Source organism: Dryobates pubescens, chromosome 15 (assembly GCF_014839835.1).
Source record: "Dryobates pubescens isolate bDryPub1 chromosome 15, bDryPub1.pri, whole genome shotgun sequence".
Lineage (NCBI taxonomy): Eukaryota > Metazoa > Chordata > Aves > Piciformes > Picidae > Dryobates > Dryobates pubescens.
This window is the reverse complement of record NC_071626.1, coordinates 3,905,322-3,927,039: the sequence shown is the minus strand read 5'-3', so window position 1 is coordinate 3,927,039 and position 21,718 is coordinate 3,905,322. Positions and strand designations below refer to the sequence as shown.

General features: G+C 42.3%; 2 protein-coding genes and 1 non-coding gene across 4 annotated transcripts; 1 reads left to right on the top strand and 2 right to left on the bottom strand.

Annotated features, from left to right (window-relative positions):
• Positions 1-1,896: 1,896 nt before the first annotated feature.
• On the top strand, positions 1,897-7,673 carry IKBIP (IKBKB interacting protein). Of its 2 annotated transcripts, none has more exons than XM_009909152.2 (2): positions 1,897-2,427; positions 6,893-7,673. In XM_009909152.2, the coding sequence occupies exons 1-2, from the start codon at positions 2,344-2,346 to the stop codon at positions 7,646-7,648; spliced, it is 840 nt and encodes a 279-aa protein (XP_009907454.2). In that variant the 5' UTR covers positions 1,897-2,343; the 3' UTR covers positions 7,649-7,673. The 2 variants fall into 2 exon arrangements, with proteins under 2 accessions (XP_009907454.2, XP_054024070.1); XM_054168095.1 differs by lacking the exon at positions 6,893-7,673 and adding an exon at positions 3,553-4,475.
• A 3,957-nt stretch (positions 7,674-11,630) lies between these two features.
• On the bottom strand, positions 11,631-21,665 carry SLC25A3 (solute carrier family 25 member 3). Its single transcript, XM_054167832.1, has 8 exons — positions 21,553-21,665; positions 21,250-21,403; positions 17,389-17,510; positions 14,621-14,800; positions 14,330-14,511; positions 12,739-12,911; positions 12,071-12,181; positions 11,631-11,966 (listed from the first exon to the last, which is right to left on the bottom strand). Exons 2-8 carry the CDS (start codon positions 21,395-21,397, stop codon positions 11,806-11,808), a joined length of 1,077 nt encoding a protein of 358 aa, XP_054023807.1. The 5' UTR covers positions 21,398-21,403; positions 21,553-21,665; the 3' UTR covers positions 11,631-11,805.
• Positions 13,925-14,159, bottom strand: LOC128897890 (small nucleolar RNA SNORA53). The gene has a single exon (XR_008462628.1). It is a non-coding gene; the product is annotated as a small nucleolar RNA SNORA53 (small nucleolar RNA).
• Positions 21,666-21,718: the final 53 nt, after the last annotated feature.

Genomic DNA, 21,718 nt, shown 5'->3' with positions numbered 1-21,718 from the left:
GGGCTGGGTGGTGTCCGGCAGGCCGACCCCGAGGGCAGGCGGGGAGCTCCTGGGCGGGGGGTGGGGCTGGGTCCTGGGAGCCCCGAGGGCAGAGTAGAAGTGCCCTGCAGGGGAGGGAACAGTCGGTCGCGTTTTGGTACCCCGGGACGAGCGCAGACAGGCCCGGGGTGACGGCTGAGGCGAGAGGGGGGTCGGGAGGAATGGGATGCTCGGGAGGGTCTCTGGGGAGTTGGGACTCGTTCCTCTGCACTGCCTGTGAAGTTGTCCTCCTAAAGCTGAGTCGTTCCTGTATCCCACTGCTTCGCTAGCTACCGTTCAGATTTTGTTTTATTTTAACCTCATTATACGTGCTCTCAATCCCAAAGGTGCTCTAAAAGTTATAAAAATAACACTTTCGCCTTTTTTTTTTCCTTTTGAGAGGAAGAGGTGGGATTTTTCTACATCCTTCAGACTCGGAGCATGCAACACGAGTGGCAGTAACGCATAATAATCTAGAAAGAAACAACATTTTTGTCTCAAACTGTGCTGAACTGAATCCACCAGGGATCCAAGCCTGTTTTGAGCAGTAGGGTGAAAGATTCTGGGCTTGAGAACTCCACATTTGGTTAGAATATGAACTTTGGTACTCTGAAGTTGGACAGTCAATTGCCTGAATCTGTTGAAACCTTCATTTTTTTACCAAAGAGGAAATGACAGTTTTTGTTTCATGCACTATTTCATTCATCTTCTGTATTTTTCCTGGTAATGGCTTTCTGTTAACTGATGTCTCTGGTTTTACAGAGGAGATGAAAGCATTACAACGTTTCTAAGCTAAGGCTTGATTTGCAATCTCAGTTTCTAAAACTGAGAAAATCAATTTCCCCCTTTTTCATGTGAAAGTGGTTGTTTTTAAAAGAGGTTTACAAATAAAACAAGATAGAGAAGTTGGTGATTGCATTGTGACAGTGAACAACTATGAGGAAACGAGAAAGGGGGCAGCCATGCTTTCAGTCCTTGCAATGTTACCTATAGGTTTTAAATGGTTTATGTACAACAGATGAAATGTTTCTGGAAAGATGAAATTAGCTCAAGTTTGAAAAGTCAGTTCAGTGTGAGAAAACATGGAAATGGTGCTCTGTAGTATAGAAAAACATTCACAAAGTCTTATGACACTTTCCAAAAGTTCAAATAATGCATAACTAAAGGGCAAAAGGTGTGTTTGAGGATCTTTAGAAGACCTTTTTGGGTTTGCCTTTATTCTTTTTCCCTCCTAGTTGTCTCTTCTGCTTTAAAAAAAACCAACACAAAATGTCTGAAATTAAGCAGAGGAAAAAAGGGTTTCCTTCACCCAAGACCAATGAAGGTTCACAGAAGGCTGAGAAGCATAATAATTTTGGGAAGATGGCGAGTCCCAGGACCAGCAATAATCGGAACACATTTTGGATGGACTCAAGGACAAGCCTGAGTGTAGTCTCCCTTGCTCTCTGCCTGGTGCTGACCTGGTAGGTAACTCTCTAAAGTGGATTTTACTGTTGTCTTTTGTATTCTACCCTGTATTAGGTCACAGGTAATATGAACAGTTACATTTGAATATAGTGCTTGGGTTAAGTGACTACAGATGCTTGTTAAAACTAGAAGGATCAAGAAGAGAAGAGCAGTATCTATAAGCGTGCAGTGAGGGATTATAGAAGCTGGATTTCTTCTGTCATGTTGACAGACTGAAAGGTGTCTTGCTCATGAATTGTAAATACCTGCTTTGGAGACTACATCTAACTGAAGAGCAACTTAATTCATAAATTCCTAGAATGGTTTGGGTTGGAAGGGACCTTAAAGATCATCTAATTCCAATCCCCCTGCCATAGGGGGATTCTACTAGCCCAGGTTGCTCAAGGTCTTATCCAGCCTGGCCTTGAACATCTCCAGGTGTAAGGGGCATCCACAACCTCCCTGGGTAACCTGTTCCAGTGTCTCACCACCCTCACTGTAAAGAATGTCTTCCCATTACTGAGTCAAAGTCTACCCTCTTCCAGCTTCAATCCATTTCCCCTCATCCTATCACTGCAAGCGTTTGTAAAATGTATCTCTCCAGCTTTTTATTCTGTAGGCCCCTTCAGGTACTGGAAGGCTCCTGTGAAGTCTCCCCAGAGCCTTCTCCAGGCTGAACAGCCCCAACTCCCTCAGCCTGTCCCCATAGGGGAGATGCTCCAGCCATCTTCACGGCCCTCCTCTGCGAACACAAATCCCTGCAGTAAGAGATGGCTGTGAATCAGGCCCTGGAACACTTAGATATGCTAATGATGCAGTTATGTTTACTGTTTATTTCTTTGCAGGTTCCTATTTCAGCAGTCAAATCAATTTGCTGATATGGAAAAAAAGTACAATTTCCTGCGGCAAGAAGCTGAAAAGTTCCTGGATGTGGAAACTAGAGTTAACTTGATTTCTAAGAAGGTAATCATGACATCTTGATTGGATAAGCTCACGTGGACTTGTGCTGTTGTTTTACTTTGTTCCCATTCAGTTAACTGATGGTTTCAAAACACATTTTGATAATGTGTTCTACTTGGCCTGTGGGTAGCAGGGCCTTTGGAGGTTGTTTCATGTCACTAAATGTGTCTAATCCATACCATTGGTCAAGTATGTGAACACAGTGGTTGTATCTCCGTGTTATTTTTAAGGCACTCAACTATTTTTAAAAGCTTATGCACAAACTTCATTTAGCAAGTGCTGGTCTGTCTAGAATTCAAATACAGATTGATTTGAAGACAATTCACAGGCAGTTTTGTGTAGCACACCAGCTCAAATCATAGGAACCACAGGATGGTCTGGGTCGGAAGGGACTTCCAAAGGTCATCCTGCAGTCAGTGGGGACACCCTCAACTAGATTACGTTGCCCAGAGTCCTGTCAAGCCTCACCTTGAATATCTCCAGCAATGGGGCCTCAACCACCTCCCTGGGCAACCTGTTCCAGTGTTCCACTACCCTCATGGTATAGAATGAAAAGCATAATGAAATGATAGCTGTATTTTTCCATTGGTATTTCTGAAGTTTTCTTATCCATGCGTGGCATTATGAGGCAGAAAACTTGGGCTGGCTGTCAAATTATCCTCTGTATCTTACAAATCATGATGGGAAGTGCAGCAGGGCTTCTGCCAGTGATATTTAGCACTGCTCTCATAATGATGTCATTTAGAAATGATGTAATTTGGATATTTATATACTGCACTGCAGATTGCAAAACGTTGCATGAGATTTGTGTAGCAGGAGACTTGTGTAGTGTGGTGTATTTGGGAGGGGAAAAAAGAACAACACAGAAGAGAAGGTGATTGACAACAAAGAAAACGGCATCTGCCCTGTAGAAATTAACACCAACCAAACCTCTTCTCTGTGACTTTTTCATGCTGGGTGAATCAACAATGCTTTCAAGATTAAATGTGAAAAGTGTTTATGTAGGACCTTTACTTGTTACAAAGTGGCTTCTAAAGGACTTGATTCTCTGTTAACTGAATGCAAATGGTTTTCTATTCTCGCTTTTGTTAAGTCGACATTGGGCATTGTTTTGTGTTATAAATGCAGCTTGAGTCTTCTGAAAGTATCCTAGAAGAAGCTGCCTCATCCATCTCTGTGGTGACTGAGTTTGAGCAGGAAATCTCTTCTCTTCAGAACATCGTAAATGATATACAGAACAATGAAAAAACTCTCTCTGTGAAGATGCAGATCATTAATGAGAAGTTCCAAAATGTTACCAGTTCCTGGAGAAGAAGCTTGGATGAATTGAACACGAACGCTAGCAGTTTAAAGTCTGAAGCCAAGTCCATACATACAGAAGTTACTTCCCAAATTAATGAAGTTGACCAAAGAATTAAATCCCTTTCAGAAAGAGTAAAAGATTTGGAAGAGAGTACAGCCAGAAATATTAAAACACTAAAAAGGCAAGAAGATGATGAATTCTCTAGAGTTGAACAAAAGCTGGACTCACAAGCAAAGGCAGTTGAAAAGCTAGAAGAAGAACAGAATAGCCTGGTAGCCAAGAACACAGACCTGAATCAGAAACTTGTGAACTATGAACCTAAAATTGAGGAGTGCAAGGCCTATTTGCCAACAATAGAAAATGCTGTTCACTCTATTCTTAGGTTATCAAGTGAAATGCTAAGTTTGGAGAAGAAGATAGAGGACTTGACAACACAGCTATATGCTGTAGAAAATGACATGCTGAAAACTCTTTCTGATACAGCAGAGATGCAAAAGGTTCTTGAAAGCATGCAGGAAAATAACAGCATGTTGAAAGTGCAAAATGAAATAGTGGCCTTAGAAGAAGCAGTGCCTGATGTAGAAGTATCTTCAGAAGCAAAAGAAATCACTCCAGAAAGCTGCAACTCAGAAAATGAGCAGGATGAGGATAAGTGAATTTGGAGTTGGGGTTTTCATTGATGAAAGAGCACTTTATAACGAACAGTCACTCCAACAGATGTTAAGGCTAGCTGAACTATTGTCACTGAAGGGGCATTGCATCAGGCTGACAGACCTCTAGTAAGGAGGCCAGAGAGCAAGAAATGTTGTGCTGAAGGAGTATTTTCTTCAGGATTGTTTTCAGCTTGTTTGTTAGAAGTTCATTTTAATTGAAAAGGAGCAAAGTATTTAGGTGTAAAGTTAAAAAACAGGTCAAAATGAGAGACAGCAGATTACAATTTCTGTTTCATTTTCACTAGTTGGTTTTTCACATTGTTACTTTTTGCATTATATTCCATGGATTTGTAAGACAACAGTTTAAGTTCTTATCTCTAGGCATGTCACATGTGATATATTATAATGGTTTTGTGCTTAGGGTGCAAGGTCAGAGTTATTGCTGTGATCTCAACATACTTGGTGCAGGAAAGCACTGAGTGTATTTGTAACAGCTGAAGCTTGGACACAGCAGCATGACAGAAGAGAGTAACTTACTGAGAACCTCCTCTTGTTACCACTATTCATAGGCACAGGGTTTCATGGCTGGTGTTCTCTTTTTGTTTCTTTGACTCAGTGCAGATAGCTTCCTTAAACCTCATTCCCAGCTTTTTCAAACTTCCTAAAAGCCACTGCCCTAGTTCTGTTCTGCCACTGAGGTGGTTTGACTATATACAGACTTAAGTCCTTATGAACAGATAGTCCTGTTAGATTCTTCCATCTTTCAATTTGCCAGCTAGGTGTCATCAGTCACTGTGTTAGTTTAGGAGTTTATTTGGTTTGTTATGGAGCTGTTAGAGACAAGTCTTAAGCTTTTCTTAGGTAGAATGTTCTCTGTTAGGGCTCACATAACATGTCTGGTATTGTGTTGCATTTCAAAGGGGGGAAAAAAAAACTCTGTCACTGTTTCCCAAAATTTGGTGAGCTAAATGCTGCAGAAGCAATTAATGAAAGCCGTGAGTTACACACTAGGAGGGAGGGAATATCTAGTTTATGCATAGGTCTAATAGATATACTTAACACAGGATGTAGACCTACTTAATAGCAGTGGGAGCTGTTCATTGAATTTGATCTCAGGACTACCATAAATTTATGCCTACAGCCTTAGGTCTTGATAATTTCCAACTCCTGACCTCAGGAAAGGCGATTTAATAGAAGCCCATGACACTAGGACAGGGTCAGGCTTGAATTCAATCTTGCTGGGTTTGTAAATTCGTTTCTTTACAGTCTCTTGAAGGGGTAGCAGAGTTTTCACACCAGCTTTTCTCAATGTTACGAAGTCTTTCAGTTTCCTATACTTCTGTATCTGTTTGTATCTGTTTACAGTCATACTCAATAAAATACATACTCTGGTTATACCTTAATGCCCTGTCCTAGTGCATAATCTATTACAAATGAAATTCTTCTTCCAGAAAAGGTATGGAATAAGTACTTCAGTTTCAAGTGTTCCACTGAGCCATTCTGTTCTCCATGGAAATGTTTTAAAAATACTTTTGTTTGTTTATTTTTCCCCCCACAAGTGTGTTCCAGTCTGTTTCTACTTTGTGTATTCCTGGGGAAGGGTGGTGTGCTCCCTTTTTTAATGTCTGTCATCAACCTCAGCCCTCCTGAAAGCTGAATTTACCTGAGCTTGTTTTTAAGGAAACAGTTCTGTGCCCCTAAGGAATGATCAACACTATCAAAAAGTTCAAAATATTTCTTTCCTTGGTGATATTTTTCCTTCTAGTGGAACAAAAAAGAGTAGTATGAAACTAATTGCAGCCTCTTAGGATGTGTTTCAGCTTGCCCATTTAGTGTCCTTTTTTGCTCTCCCAAGGTCTTACTGGGGATTTAACAGGATAGTATCACTCATATCTTTCAGTCTCACACTCAAAAGCCAAGAAGTAATCACCAAAAAAAAACAACCCCAAAACCCAGAAGAGTGAAGTAGCAAATTCAGTCAAAACTCCAACGGCAGTGTGAGTGTTCCCTCACTGATGCAGGGCTGGCTATTTAAGTCATCTTTCTCCTGTGTGTTGGTGGCTATTTAAACAGAAGGGAACCATGCCCAAATCCTTTGTTTTGGTTTGGTGTTTTCCCTTCTGTGAATGCCATGTTCAAACTACACATCGTGATCACCAAAACAGAAACACGTCATTGGGTAACGGGCCATGATTTCTGGATAAGAGAACTTTAAACTGGGCATCCTTTCTAAAGTGCTTCTGCAGTTGTCTCTCTGGCTCACCCAGGTACAAAATCCCCTGTGAATCAGAAGGTTGCATTTGGTGACTTGGGTTTTCAGAGGTGCTGTGAAGTCATATAGCCACCTCCTGCATATTTGGTTGTGTTTCAACAGAAGTTTGTTTCCTAAAGCCAGGGTTTGTGCTTAATTTCAGTATCAGAATAGTTACGATATTTCAGTTAGAATAATAGTTTGGATTTTGCTGTGTGTTGTTGGAAAGCTGGTCAAACATTTGTATTTGTATCCCTCCAGTGTGAAAATACTTGGAACTTCATGGAACAGCTGGAAGACCTTCAAATAATTTCTGACATCAAACATCTGCAGGAAGATATTGACATGGCAAAAACATCATCTGGCAGCATCATGAACAGGCAAGAAGAGCTGCAGAAGAATTTCACAACCCTTTTTGGTGCCATTTCAAGTGCTGAAGAAAATGCAGCTTCTGTAGCTAGGAACATAACTTTGACAATTCTGACAGTCAAAACCGACATCAGGCGCATCTCAGGCCTGGTCTCAGACATGGCTGTGTTGGCAGAATCCTTGCAAACACTAGAGGAGAAAGTAGAAAAAGGTGAAAAGACGACAGTAAAGACTATAGGTGAGCTGCTTTCCAGTAGCATCGACCGAAGTACCCAACTACAGAACTTGGCCTCCAGCAACGCAAGAAAAATTGAGCAAATGAAGACAGCACTAGCTGAGGTCAGGAGTGAGTTTAACAAGCACTCAGATAGGCTTTTGAATCTGGAAGGTGACAGAGCAAAAGTTCTGAAGACAGTTACCTTTGCAAACGATTTAAAACCCAAGGTGTACAAACTTACGAAGGATTTTGCTACCTTGGAGCCACTGATAAATGACCTGACGCTGAGAATAGGAAAGTTAGTGGACAATGTATTGCAGCAGGAGAAGGAAATTGCTTTGCTCAATGAGAAACTGAGTGATCTAACAAGAGTTCAGAGCAAGGCCAAAGACATGGAAGATGGAATAAGCGAAGTTTCAGACATGAACTGATCGTTGTGAAGTGCCACTGCTGAGAGAATAGCAGCTTGAGGAATGTTAACTTCATGTTTAGTACTAAGACGACAATATTTAAAAGCTTCCTCTAGGAGCACACTGAAACTTGAGATTTGTCCTCTTCCTTAGAAAAGGACAGGAAAAAAAGTCTTAACTGATGTCAAGGGACAAGCTCTGGTGTGAGCAAAAACACATCTGCACAGATTTGTCTTCCTGAAGGATGACAGGTGCTAGGTTTTATAAATGGCTTCTTTTGTACAATAAAACAGCATTCCAACATAAAAATGTTCTCACCTTTAGTTTGCTTTCATGAAGCATGCAGGACCCAAGACTGACAGATCTTCAGCTTTCCTGCTCCAAAGGAAGGAAATAAACTTGTGATTTCCAGGCAGAGTTAAACAGCAGCACTGTTACAGCTTTAGAACACAGAACCCTGTATGGGGACAATGCTTTCAAAGACCTGCTGATGACTTTCTCCCAGTAGCACGGTATCTGGTCAGCAGTCCTGGGTGTTGCTCACTCATTGCTGCTTAGCCTGTAAAATAGTACAGGGAGCAGCAGAGAAGTTACTGCTGTCCCTGAAAAAAATGAGACTCAGGAGAACCACTTGCAGTTAAGGAGCAAGAGCTGTGTTTTGAACTGGCCAAGCTGTGGCAGGGGGACCTCGAGAGTCATTTGGGATTCAACAGTATGGCTGAAAAGCACAATTTAACTGCTAGGTTAGGGGCTTGTCATTAGGCCTGGGCTGGAGTGGAAGAAGCAAAGCCTAAGCAGGGAGTGAATGTTCCTCCTCAGCTTCCTCTGCTTACTAAAACTGAATTCCAGTGTGATGGAAGCAATGAGGAGGTGCTAGAGGTCACAGCTAGGGAGATGCCCTGCAGTGAGACAGGGCAGAGTTACAAGAGAAATACAGCCAGCTCCCTTGGGAGTCTGGGATTGAGTGTGACCGGAGGGTCTTTCACTGGGGGAGGCAGGGTGAAGCTTGGCAGGGGTGAGGCCCAGGGGTATTGGGGTCCTGGTGTGTTCCTGAGGGGGAGGATGGGCATGCATGCTGGTCTCTGACTCAGTGAGCCAGATGTTGGGCTGGACTCCTTGGTGAGGGGGGAGTCTGGTTGGCTTTCCCCACTTTGGTTTTGGACCCATTGGCCAGGGGTGTCATACTCTGTGCCACGGCCATGTACCTATTAAGCTCAGCTATCCAAGGTACTCGTATTTGCTATAAAAAGCAGGATATTTATTGTTTTCACTGTGACCTACATAATCTCTATGTAGAGATGTAATGATTTACAACTACTTTTATCATTACAGCCCATTTTCAAATGATATGCAACAAACATTTCAGCAAGTGCCAGCACATTTGATCCGTGGTACAGCCTGATACAAACACAGAGGGTGGAGCTGTTACTCCATACAGACCACACACCTCAAGCCAGCTGCAGCAAGAGCAAGAAATGACCTTTTCTCCTTCAGAAAACAATGTACACAACCAGCATACAAGTGATCCAGTTTCACAAAGCACTTTAGGGTTTAGTGACTGCTCTGATCCCAGTTCAAAAGGACTTTCCACTTCTCCCCTGTCCCATCTTCTCAGCTTTCAGAAAACACACCATGAGTCCTATAAAGCAGCTACCAATGACAAAGCTGATCTTTTAAAGGCTACAATTAATTTACATCTTTCAAATGCTGCAATACTACAGTTTGCCCACTGGAGGGTATTTAGAACATCAGTGGGTAACCCTTTAAGCAATAGCAATTTTTACACATTAAACCCTGGCATCTCAAGCATCCAGACATGGCTGAACATCACCATCAGCAGCTGCATGGCAATGCTCTTCCCTGCTCAGGTTTTCCACTGAAACACAACACAAGAAGTAGCACTGAGTATAGATTTACCTTGATAAAATTATCTGAGCATCTTTAAAGACAGTTTCAGGCCTACCCTTGAGCAATGAGAAAATGGGTTTAAGATTCTTATTACTGCCTGCAAAATAGCTGCACAGAGGTGACCCAGTTCCAGAGAAAACTGCTATTTTGCTCCACAGAATGACCGGAGAGTCTTGAGCTCACCCATGGATTACTTAACAATCAGATTACCTCACTGCATGGCCCAAATTTGTCTTACTCTGCAAAACTTGTCTTACTCTACAAAAGTCTTTCACTTTCCCAGGAGCAGAACTTGAAATATTCTATAGCAAAGTCTACAGAGCTAAAACAAGTCTTTAAAGAAAGTGCACTGATAGTGGTTTTTCCTGACAAACTGAAGCACACAGAGAAGTTAAATCAGCTTTTGAAGTTATCACCAGTGGTCCTGATACAAGACCACATCATCATTAATGCTCTTCAAGGAAGCTCTTAGGAGCATTTAATGATTTTTTTAAATCATTTCAAAGGCTCCCAGTCACAATGAGGCAATAAAATGTAAGGTACTGTTATCATGAAATAGATTTAATTCAACACCAAAGTACTTTTGTACAAGTGTTTTCTTTAGACTTACGGAATTTGACTTTCCTGTATGATGCAGGGAGCTACCAACCACTCTAAAAACATGTTTACTGTGGGACATGGAGCAGGATTAGATTTCTCTCCCTATTTTGAAAGGCAGCAATTCAAAGGAAGTCTCAGCTTTGCTCATTTCGCATAACCATCCAAAATCTTGGAAGTTTTAGAGGGCTTTCCCAGGGGGTGAGAAGCACAACACTGTAAAACGGTAGCAAGAACAAATTCCAGCAAAGATGCAGGGGTCAGTGTATTTATACTGCTCCAACAGTACCTGCTCTGATTGTTCTTTGGACTCTGAAGGACACAAGAGGAAGGAGTGGTACAACACAGGTGAACGCCAAGCTAAGTTCAATACCATCAGCTTGCATGCTGTAAGGCAGCATATCCAAACAGCTTTGCACACTTCAAGCTCCAGCTCTACCCAGTGAGCAAAGTAGTGCTGGATGTGGTGAACACTTTATGGACTATCAGGCACCTTCTGGATTTTTCTCAAGGGAATTATCAGCTGGGGGCTCTTGAACAGGCAAAACACAGAAGGCAGCATGCTCATCTTTCTGTAAAAAGATGAAAATATTCTGGAGAAAACAAATTCATTGCCTTAAAGGCAACAAAGGTCTCCTCTTGCATGCCTAGAAGCCTAGATTTCTTCCCATGAAGGCCCAGAAAGGAAAACAAAAACCCCAAAACAAACACCAAAACAGAACCCAATAAAAAAAAAGGTCTGGCTTCCTGCTCTGCACAAATACATGGTTGAACCAAAAGTCAGGGTTCAACTCATTCAGATGCCATCACCTGCCCCTCCCCACCCAAAAAGAAAATTCAAACTACGGAACTACAAGTGTGTAGGGAAAAGCTGGCAAGTTTGTCAAGAAGCAAGCCATTTGTTCAGTTTACTGTGAGCAGCAGTAAGCTTCTAGTGGTCAGGTGTATTTGAGAATCTTTATTAACATCAGCCTGTCTTTTGTTAAGGTAGCAGCTGCTATTTAATTCCACAGTAAAACCAAAAGGACCAAGTTCTTTGGTGTGGTTCAAAGCCCAGCAGAAGCAGAAATAAGTAAGCCTAAGTTAGTTGAGATGACCACCCCAAAGTAGAAACAGCTCTATTAGGGGTAAGGTTCCTTTAATATCTCTATTGAGAACACCAATATTATGGCCAGGATGCTCTTACCAGTCTCATTTCAGCCACTCTGCACTAACAGCTTATTAAAGGCAAATGAAATAGTGGACTCAAAGTGCATAAAATTGCAGTTAAGTTTCTGCAGTTCTGCAAGGAGAGGTTCTTGGCACTTCCCTGGAAACAGTGAAAGCCTTTTTGTTACAATTCTTTCACAAATTCTCTAGTTCATAAAGTGCAGAATAAGTTAATTTTGTTAATTTTTTTTTTTTTTGGGGGGGGGAGGGTAGGGAGGAGACTATCTGAGGTATTTGCTGCTAGGATATGAAGCTTACTTACATATGCAGTAGTAAACAGACACTAAGCACTCTGTTTCTCATTTATTTCAGGCAATGACAGTGATAGAATTTCAACCCTCGCATGAGATGAGGGCACAGCCAATAATGACATCATAGAGAGTTTGCTTTCTACATAGACAAATATATAAAAGTTTCATGAAACTCATCACTGGGACAGCCAGAATAGTCAGTCCATCAGCTGTCTATTCAGTTAGACCAAGCTTCTTCTTCAGAGATTCTGGCATTTCAGGTGGAGGTGGACGAGGAAGTCTGAAATAAACCTTGACAGAATCATAGATGAACCACTGTAGTGCAGTCAGGGTACCGATCATGATGATACGGGCAAAGAGACCTTTCCATACACCTGTTGAGCAAAGCAGGAGCAGGGTTAAGAAGCCATGAAAGAAAGAAATCCTCCCCAGAACACCACACACATTTGATCCAAAATACATGAAAGAACTGATGTACCTCTGAATCCAAGCCTCTGGAGAACCTGTGAGGCAGAACTGCCCTTTTCTTTGTTCAACACAGACACCACGGAGTCAGCAGGATGTGAAACAATTGCACAGAAGACACCAGCTGAAAGAGTAATTCCACATTAGTTCTGCAGTGCTTTACCTGTACCATTACTGCATAGACCAAGTACAAGCAACTCAAAACACACCTAATAAATTGCACAGAATTTACATCAAGCCTCCTAGTATCCTAAAGCACAACAGGTCAATACTTATTATTGGATGTCAATATCAGACACCACCTTGATTCTGCTTTTGCAGCACCTCTTCTGCTAAAACAAAACTCCTGATTCCCTGGATCCTGAAGTCACCTTTCTCCCCTTCTCTCAACCTTCTGCAGCCTAGCAAAGCTGCAAGTTTTTCCAATTCAATCAGCTGCAGTTTTTAAACTTGGACATTTAACATTAGTAACACACAGTAACAATTAAGAGTATTTATTCTCTTACTACAGGATCCACCATTCTAATTTTCCACTTACAGAATTAATAGTTTTTTTTTCCCCCTGCACATTTTGAAGTTACAAGTAAATTCCCCCATTTTAGTTACACCCTTCTGAAAAGGGTCATGCTTCTAGTATTTTGGTAACCCATCAATGAAGTGCAGGACACAGAGATTCCTTACCAATATAGCCTGCAACAAATGTCACTACCAGCTGTTCTCCTTTCGTACATTCGCTTCGTGGCTTGGGAACAACATACTTGTAGAGAGCTTCAACAGTACGTTCAAAGCAGGCAAATTTCATCATTGTGTATGGAATCTGTCTCATCCACAGTGGGGCAACACCTTTATAGAAACTGAACCAGAGCAGAGAAATTCAGCTTCATTTTCTCCAGTATTTAAGGCACACATTTCTATCTTGGGAAAAAAACCAGTTAGCTTGTTGCTATGAAGAACACAACTTCTAAATACTAATACTATGGCTGAATTGTTTCAATAGCAACAGAACAGAAATGGTAAGATTTATTAGTTTCTGAGGGCTAACTTCAACCAGCAACACAAACTAGAATTTACCTGATACCTAGTGGCACACAGCTTTTTTGTAGTGACTTTTCAGATTAGAATGCATTGCAGCAATGCAGTGCGGAAGGTTAAGCATGTCCTGGGCTGTGTCACAAGAAGCACGGCCAGCAGAGAGGTGATTCTGCCACTCTGCTCTGGTGAGACCTCACCTCAATGGAGTACTAAGTCCAGCTTCTGTGGCACTCAACACAAGAAGGGTATCAACCTAATGGAGGGTCCAGAGGAGGGCCACAAAAACAGAAGGATGGAGCACCTCTCCGATGAGGATAGGCTAAAAGAGTTGGGGCTGTTCAGGCTTGAGAAGGTGCCAGAAAGACCTTACAGCAGCCCCCCAGTATCTGAAGGGGATGAAAGCTGGGGAGGAACTGTTTACAAGGGTTTGTAGTGATAGGACAAGGGGCAAAGGTTTTAAACTAGGATGGGTTTAGATTGGACATTAGAATAGAATACATAGAATAAACCAGGTTGGAAGAGACCTTCAAGATCATCGCGTCCAACCCATCAACCAATCCAACACCACCTAAACAACTAACCCATGGCACCAAGCACCCCATCAAGTCTTCTCCTGAAGAAGTTCTTTAGCATGAGGGTGATGAGATGCTGCCACAGGTTGCCTGGGCAGCTGGTGGACAACCCATCCCTGGAGACATTCAAGGTCAGGGTTGAGCTCTGAGCAAACTGATCTAACTGGGGATGTCCCTGCTTACTGCAGTGGGGTTGGACTACAAGACTTCTATAGAGCCCCTGAACCCAGTGCATTCTACGATACTACGAGTGCAATAAGGGTGATGTCTGCATACCAGCCAAGTCCTGATAGTGATAAATGACTTGTTACAGCCACATCTATCAGAACAGAAAGCTAACATGCAGTTATATTACTCTTACATGCCAATGACTCAAGCATCTTTGACTGTACAACCAAAAAGTTGCTGAGTATCTCTGACTGGAACTGCTAGAAACGGAAGTTATCCAGCAGAACTCAGCACAAAGATACTCACAAAGATGGATCTAAGGAGCATGTGGAATTAGTAACATCAGGGAATCTATGATGGACTGGCTATTATTAGCTTGACATACAAAGAACAGAAAGTATTACAAGCTGAAGGCACAATTAGTTTTAGGAAGTTTTTCATTGGGTTAAAATACACAACATCAAAACCCTAAATAGAAACTACACCAAAGAGGTACTCACGCCCAGATGCCTTCTTCTGCAAACATCTTTGGTACAGCCTGCCGCAGGGTGTTAGCGTACCCAGGCTGCGTCTGAATACGAACTTTAGCAGCTTCCATTGGAGCCAGGGCAATGTCAGCAAAAAACTCTGCACTGGCAGATGCAGCTAAGTACAGCGAGGTGCGCCACATGTATGCATTCTCCTGAAGGGAATGGAAGCACAGGATTTTGTTAGGGAATCCTGCTGCTGTGATTACACTCTCACTGTTATGCTGCAGATACACAGCCTCACGTCAGCCACCTAAGGCTTACCTCTCCCAGCATGTTGCCATACAGGATTTTGAAAACTTCATAGAAACCAAATTTGCAAAGCCCCTGCATGGAATAGCCAAAAAAGGTTGGAGCCCATCCTTTAGCCAAGCCACGAACGCCATCTTCCTTGACTGTCACTGAAAATCCATTGACGATGCTCTTGTATTTTTGTGGATCCACCTAAACAGAGCAGGAAGTTAATTGTTTGATACGGTACCATTTCTCTTCTCACACCCTCACTCCTAAACAAAATTAAATTCCTCATACAGCAGGCTTCCTAAGGTTCCCTGAACAGACAATGTACTCACCACAAGGTTACATCAGTGTAACTTTAATGGTTGCTGGCCAGCCTCAAACCCTCACTTCCTGTAACAGTCAGCATGCTCCTCAATACCCAGGAACCACCCAACTGTGTGAATTTTGCTTCACGTTTATTCTCCAAGTCAACAATCTGACCTTCTGTATTGACAAGAGTTCATGAACTCACAGTTCCAGCAGTGATAACAGTATACTGCTATAATGACATTCATAGTGAGTCTTTAAAAACGTGCCAGCTTCTGTCAGCAATCTCAACCCCTCTGCATGTCACACCTAGGGACACTCAAGTGTCATCACAAACCACACCTGATGATTCACCTGATCCCTAATCAGAAAAGGTTATTTGTCCACTGCTAGTTTGATCCCTCCACACAGTCAGATTAAGACAGATGGAGCTAAGTAGATGAAAGAGCACTCAAAATTGTCTATGCTTGTACTTTGACTTCACAGTAAAGGCTCCATGCAACTCATTTTCTGCACACAAAACTTGGGAGTAAGTTTTCGCTCGTAATTTCAAAATTACAAGAGCACCAACCTGAGTAAAATTTCTTTCATGTGAAATGAAACCCATTTAGCAAGAATTCTTAAACAGGTCATTCTGACATCCCACTGTTACTTCAGCTATTTGGCATCATCCAACATTTCAGAGAACAAGGAAGATAAAATTAGAAGTCAGCCAAAGCTTTCAGACAGGCATGCCAGCTTGCAGTGACTGATATTCTACCTTGCAGAATAACAACCTTCTACTAGAGAACTATTTCACCCAAACAAGTAAATTTTAAAAGATTCTGTATTTCAGAAAATTGGATGCTCACTTGGGCACTGTAAAATTAAACTGTGTTCATGTCAGAACCATGCTTAATTATCATCTATGTAAAAGCTGACCTCCTCTTAAAGAGGCAATTACTTTCTTCCTGGAGAACCTAGAAAGGATTAGTAACATACTCTGTACTGGATGTGTAAAGAGAGATGCTGACAGGTTTTACAAAGTCACACCTGGAATACACATGGAACCCTCCTCTTGCACCTTCCTTGCAGTGCTGAGGAAGAGAGGGGAAATTCACCACCCTTACTAAATCAGAAGCCCAGGCCTAACAACACAAGCTGAGCATACTTACCAAGCAGTTGTAGCCTGGGAAGTACAAGGCCTTGCTCTCACTTTTATACGCAGCACTGTGTACTCTCAGGCCTTCAGCCTGTTAATCCAGTCTGCAGTCAGGTTAAGAACTGTTTGGGATGCTACATCCTCTTTAGCCATGATCAATCTCCTCATTCTCAGGAAACTCAACCTTAGGCATGGGTAGACAAGCTACCAATCTTGGATTTTTAAGACCATAAGAATAGGAGAGTCCACTTAAGCTACACCGTCAGAAATAAAACACTCAGCTACCAAGTCCTCCCTACTACCAGACACAGGGAATTCCCAAACAGCTAGCCTGGTCTCAATGCAAGTTTTCCAGAAAGCAGCATGTTGCCTCCACCTGATGCACCTCACATTTGTCTAATGCATTACAGAATTATGAGTCTCAGACCAGAATGTGAGGTGTTCAGGTATGTGAAAAAGCCTCTCTTGCGAAGAATGCTAAGTAAAGGCCTTCCAGAACAGCATAATTTTGAAGAGCATCACATGCAGTAGATGCCAGTGTTGACTAGTAGGTCTGACTAATTCATAGTTCCCTCCTAATTTCAGGAGTTCTATCGTTGCAAAATTGCCACTTTTATAATCAGTGTCAGCCTGTGCACTAGCTACTCTATTTCCTGAAATCTGGAGGTGTGCTCCATTCTTGAGGCACAGATTTGCCTGAGTAAGTCCACCAGTATGTCTTCCTCCATGGCTGTTCACTACATGACTTTAATACAGAAGTTGGCATTGCAAATTAAGTGCAATGTGACACCACTTGCAGTTCAATCCTGAATTGCTTCAAGAAAAGCAGCCACAACCACTGATGGCCTTGGCAGTACCATTTCAAGTTTTACCCATTTAAAGTGGCATCATTAGAAAGTATCCAAACCAGAAGCCATGCACTGATAGCCACAATATTAACAGATTAAATTACACATGCATGTCACTTCAGGCTAAAAAACTTAGATCTTCAAAATACTAAGGATACAATTTCTTTTCTTCAAAAGCACGTAAGTAGTGCCAGACAGCCTAGCAGCCAGAGTGTAACATTGTGCTAGGTGCCCTTCAGCAAATAGTTAAATGTGGCCTAAATAGAGTAAAAAAATAATTAATTCAGGGTGTCCTAAAATATCTCTGCTTCTCTTGAAGTCTTACAGCAGACTTAATAAAATCACAGCAGACCAATAAACTTTGTTAGTCTTACAGCAGACTCAAAACATCATTCAAGTTTACTGTCACCCAGAAAAGACTGCATCCCTGCTGTGAACTCTCAATATGCTGGCTTGGTAAAGGAAAAGGTGTAAGAAATGTTGAAGTTAATACAAACCTGCATACGACATTTCACTAAATCCAGAGGTACAACAGCAGTGTGTGTCAGGCCACAACTTAGGACCCCACCAACGCCACAGAGAGCATAAAACTTGAGCGAGCCATATTCGCAACTGTATTCTGCAGCAAAAAATAAAGACACACCATGCTTTTACATTAGCTCCATGCATTGTTGGACAGTGATGTCCAGAGGATGGTTTATGCCTCCAGTTCATTAGTAGATTAAATATACCACACTAAACATGCTTTGCCAATGTCACAACACACCAGCATGCAGAACAAACCTGCATTCTGCATTTAACCAGGTCTAGGGGAACCAGTGCTGTATGTGTTGTTCCACAGCTAATAATCCCACCAAGGCCACAAAGTAAAAAGAATCTGTTTGAGCCATATGCACAGCTGTATTCTAGTTAATTGAAAATAAAAACACATATGTATGGTCAATCATAAAAGGTAACAAAGATCACAAAAGAAAGAAAACTGACTTAGTGCTACCTTCTCAAAACTATTAAGCTGAAATAATCTCCCATGCTATACTATTCAGCCACAGTATTATACTCAAATAATTCCTTGCTTTAAATTAACACCTTCTGGATTGACAAGATTTTATTCTAAGCTTCCAAGATGAGTTTATTCTTTTAGGGCAACAGTGTAAGACACAGTTAAGGTTTAGCTCACAGCACCTAAAACCATGGAAATTAATCCCTCAAGCTGCTAGCAGAAATCATGACCCTAAGTTGTAATACCCAACATTTTCTTATATCAAGGAATTAAACAAGAATAGTGCTTCTCTAGGATTCTGGAGACAAAGCTTCTTTGTTTAAACATTCTGTGATAGTGCAACTTCTGTATTTAAGCAGAGATCATAAAGTTCTAAGAGATCAGATGTAAGAATGTATTTATGTAAATATATTTTCAAGATTTTTTATTCTTTATACACTTTAATTCTTTCAACTACAGCATCTCAGATTTATACATCTTGTGTTTAATTAAATCACAGAATGTTACTGACCATCATGCTTGACACTCATAAACACAATTCATTAAAAAATACTTGAGATCACACTTTATCAAGGGATACTCCATTTGCACTGTTCCATACAGTACTATGTATAAATCCAGTCTCAAAAGAGTGAGTTATTAATTTTCATGAAAGCCAATAGAGCAAAATTACTAGAGCTGAAAAACGAGGCTCTTGTTTCCCTCTTCTGTTTTTGAAGCAGCCACAGGGGGTATGACTGTGTGCAATCAGAAAACACTCAAGTTTACAATTATAAGGTAGCAGCCACAGTTATGCTACTACACTCAGCATTTTAAATATACAAGCAAAATTACTATTCTTAACAAGCATAGAGCAAACAATACACTGTATAGAAAATACTCCCTAGAGCAGAACGGGATAATAATGTAGGTTCTGTTGCTGTTAGATCTAGTGGCATTGCTTCAACATAATGGACATTAAATGATTTACATCAACTTACTAAGAGCTACCTCCATAAAACCACTAATCAAGACAGCAAAAACCTATCTTACTCAGAGCTCCTTGGCTATGTCTTTTTGCTTCCAGAATAAATTCATTTATGAACATCAATTAGAACAGCACCCACAGAACACCGGTAGGCTCATCCAGCTCCTAACTTTGCTGTCATAAGGGAACTTCTTCCTCAAAATGTTCCTGATTTTACATTGCATTTTACATTCACAGTTCTCACCTTACTCTTCAAAATTAATCACAACAATAAAAATGTAGGTTTTAAATACTGAATCACAAACACCACATTAAGTCTAAATTCTGAGCAAGAAATCAGTTAACAGTCAGCATAATGCATAACCTATGAGAATTTGAGATACTGTTCCTAACTGTAAATATGCTGGTCCAGGACTTGCACATCCCTCTAAGACAACTTTGTTAGGCTAGCAGATTTGGCAGTGACTTGCCAAAAGAACTACTTAAACACAAACAAGGCTTTCTATGCAGGTAAATTGAAGAACAGACTCCAGGTGTTTATTACAGGGCAGCTCTGTCTAGGTTTATCTGTGGCCTGCAGTAGGTACCATGCTGCCCAGATATCTGAAGTGTTTATTCAAACTCTTGCTTTCTCATTTTAGTGTAAGATGAGGAGTACGACAGATGTCTGCAGATGCCACAGAAAATTAGAGCTTTATGTATTGTTTGTTACTGTGTTTTCAAATTGATCTGTCAGCTAGGTGTTCAAGAACAGTAGTTAAGAAAAGCAAGCCAGTATCCATTAGGCTTGAGCTATTTACAGCTACCTAAGGTTCATAGTAGTATTGCAGTATCAGAAAGAAAAAACATAGTATATTCCAGACTTTCTATTTCAGAATCAATCAAATCTCCTGAAAACTGAAAAAGACAGCTGGCTAAACACGTAGTATAAAGGGCAAGAGAGTTATTCCAATACACCTGGACACTGACTTCAGACAAACATCCTCAAATTGTTCAAATATGAACATTCACCACAAAAACATCTGTTCTTCTTAGCAGCATTTCTCTGCTACCAATCTGACAGGTTAACAAGGACAAATTCCAAGAGCTAATCATAAAACACTTTGTTTCTGAGCTGTGTCATGGTTGATGCCCTGAGATGGACTCAAAAGGTCTTGTGGTATGTACTGACTTTGTGTGACCTTGAATAAGCTCAGATATCGTCTGCAACGTGTTCCTCTCCCAACACAAAGGCCAGAGAACCAACTAGATGTGAAATAACCCACACAGCAGAAAATACTACAAACACTATGAAACTCTGGTCACCTTTGACCACATCTGCCTACAAATAGGATGAAGATTAAGCATAATGCTTTAAAGAAATAACTGGTGCGCTAAATATATTGACTAGGTTCAAAGAGCTATTTAAGGCTTTAGTTAGCTAGCAACAGGATTATGACTACATTGAAAGGCAGAATTATTTTCCTGAAAACTTAATGAAGTCCAACACCATGTTCTGCCTCTCACATATTCTATGAATGTTTGTGCTGCAGCACTACCATACCTCAATAATCACAGCTCTTCAGAGCTTATTTTTCTTTTACAGGAAAAGCAAAAAGCTGTTTTTAAGTAATTAAAATCTTAATATAATTAACGTGGGGTTTTTTTAACCTCTACATCTGCTATTAGGAGTCATCAGTGTCTGACCTTTGGAAGTCAAAGTTCTGAGAAAACACACAGAAAGCACTTGCACTGAAATCTAAAATGCATCACTTCATCTTAGCAGAGCTACTTGGTGTGTACCCTACAACTACAAAAGAAACAAAAAAAAACACCAAACAAAACCCAACCACGAAAATCAGACCAGTTGTAGGCACCTCTAATACATCTGGATGTTCAGATGTTCCCCTGCAGGGGGAGGAAGGAAAAGAAAAAAAAAAGAGGCTGGAAGAGAGGCTCTCTCAAATCCATCCAGATGCACATTCTCTACGGAAGAAAGTACAGGCCTGGAGCCTCAGTCACCCGGGGCTGCAGGCCCAGCAAAGCCAGGAGAAAAGCACTCTCTCATCCCCAAGACAGACTCTGTCAGAGGTCACTGTGATTAATTTAAACCAGAACCTCCCCGTTCCTTCTGCTGGCAACCCCGGATCCTTGCCGCTACTCGGCACACCCGCACTGGGAAGCGGAAGAGGCTGCCAGCACCTCCCCCGCCCGTGCCCTTCCTCGTCCTCCAAGCGGGCGCATAGGCCCAGCGCCTGCTCCCCCTCGGCCCAGCCGAGCCCAGCGGAGCGCTAACCTTCCCTCGTTCACCCCGAAGGGCACAGGCCCAGTTAAGCTGGGCCAGCAAGAGCACCGGTGCCCCCACCGCCCACAGGTCTCGCCTCCACCGCGACCCCTCCCTTCCGCTCTCACCTTCAGCGGCGGATGCGGCCGCCAAGCTCCGCCGCGTGGTGGGAGCCTCCGACGGCTCCACGCGTTTCCTCATCCCATCCTGAGCCAGCTGGAAGTGCGGCGCGTAGAAAGGGTTGAGCCGGGCGAGCGGCACGACCGACGAAAACATGGCGACCTGAGTGGGGCGAGAAGAGCGGAGAGGCGTGGGACCGGGAGGCCCGCCACAGGCCCGGCGGGATGCCCCTGCACCACCAAAGCTGTCCGTCGCCCCGGGGCGAGAAGCAAGTCCTGCCAGGCAGGCGCCCCCGCGCCGCCCCGACTCACCTCCTAAGATGGCGGCAGCGCTGGACCGCTGCTCGGGCGGCAGCTGCGAGAAGAGGCTGACCGCGGGCCCGGCGCCGTCACTTTGTCCTTCGCCGACGCGCGGGGCGGAGCCGCAGCCCAACAAGCTGCAGGGCGATTGGCGGAGGCGCGCTGCGAACCGGCACCA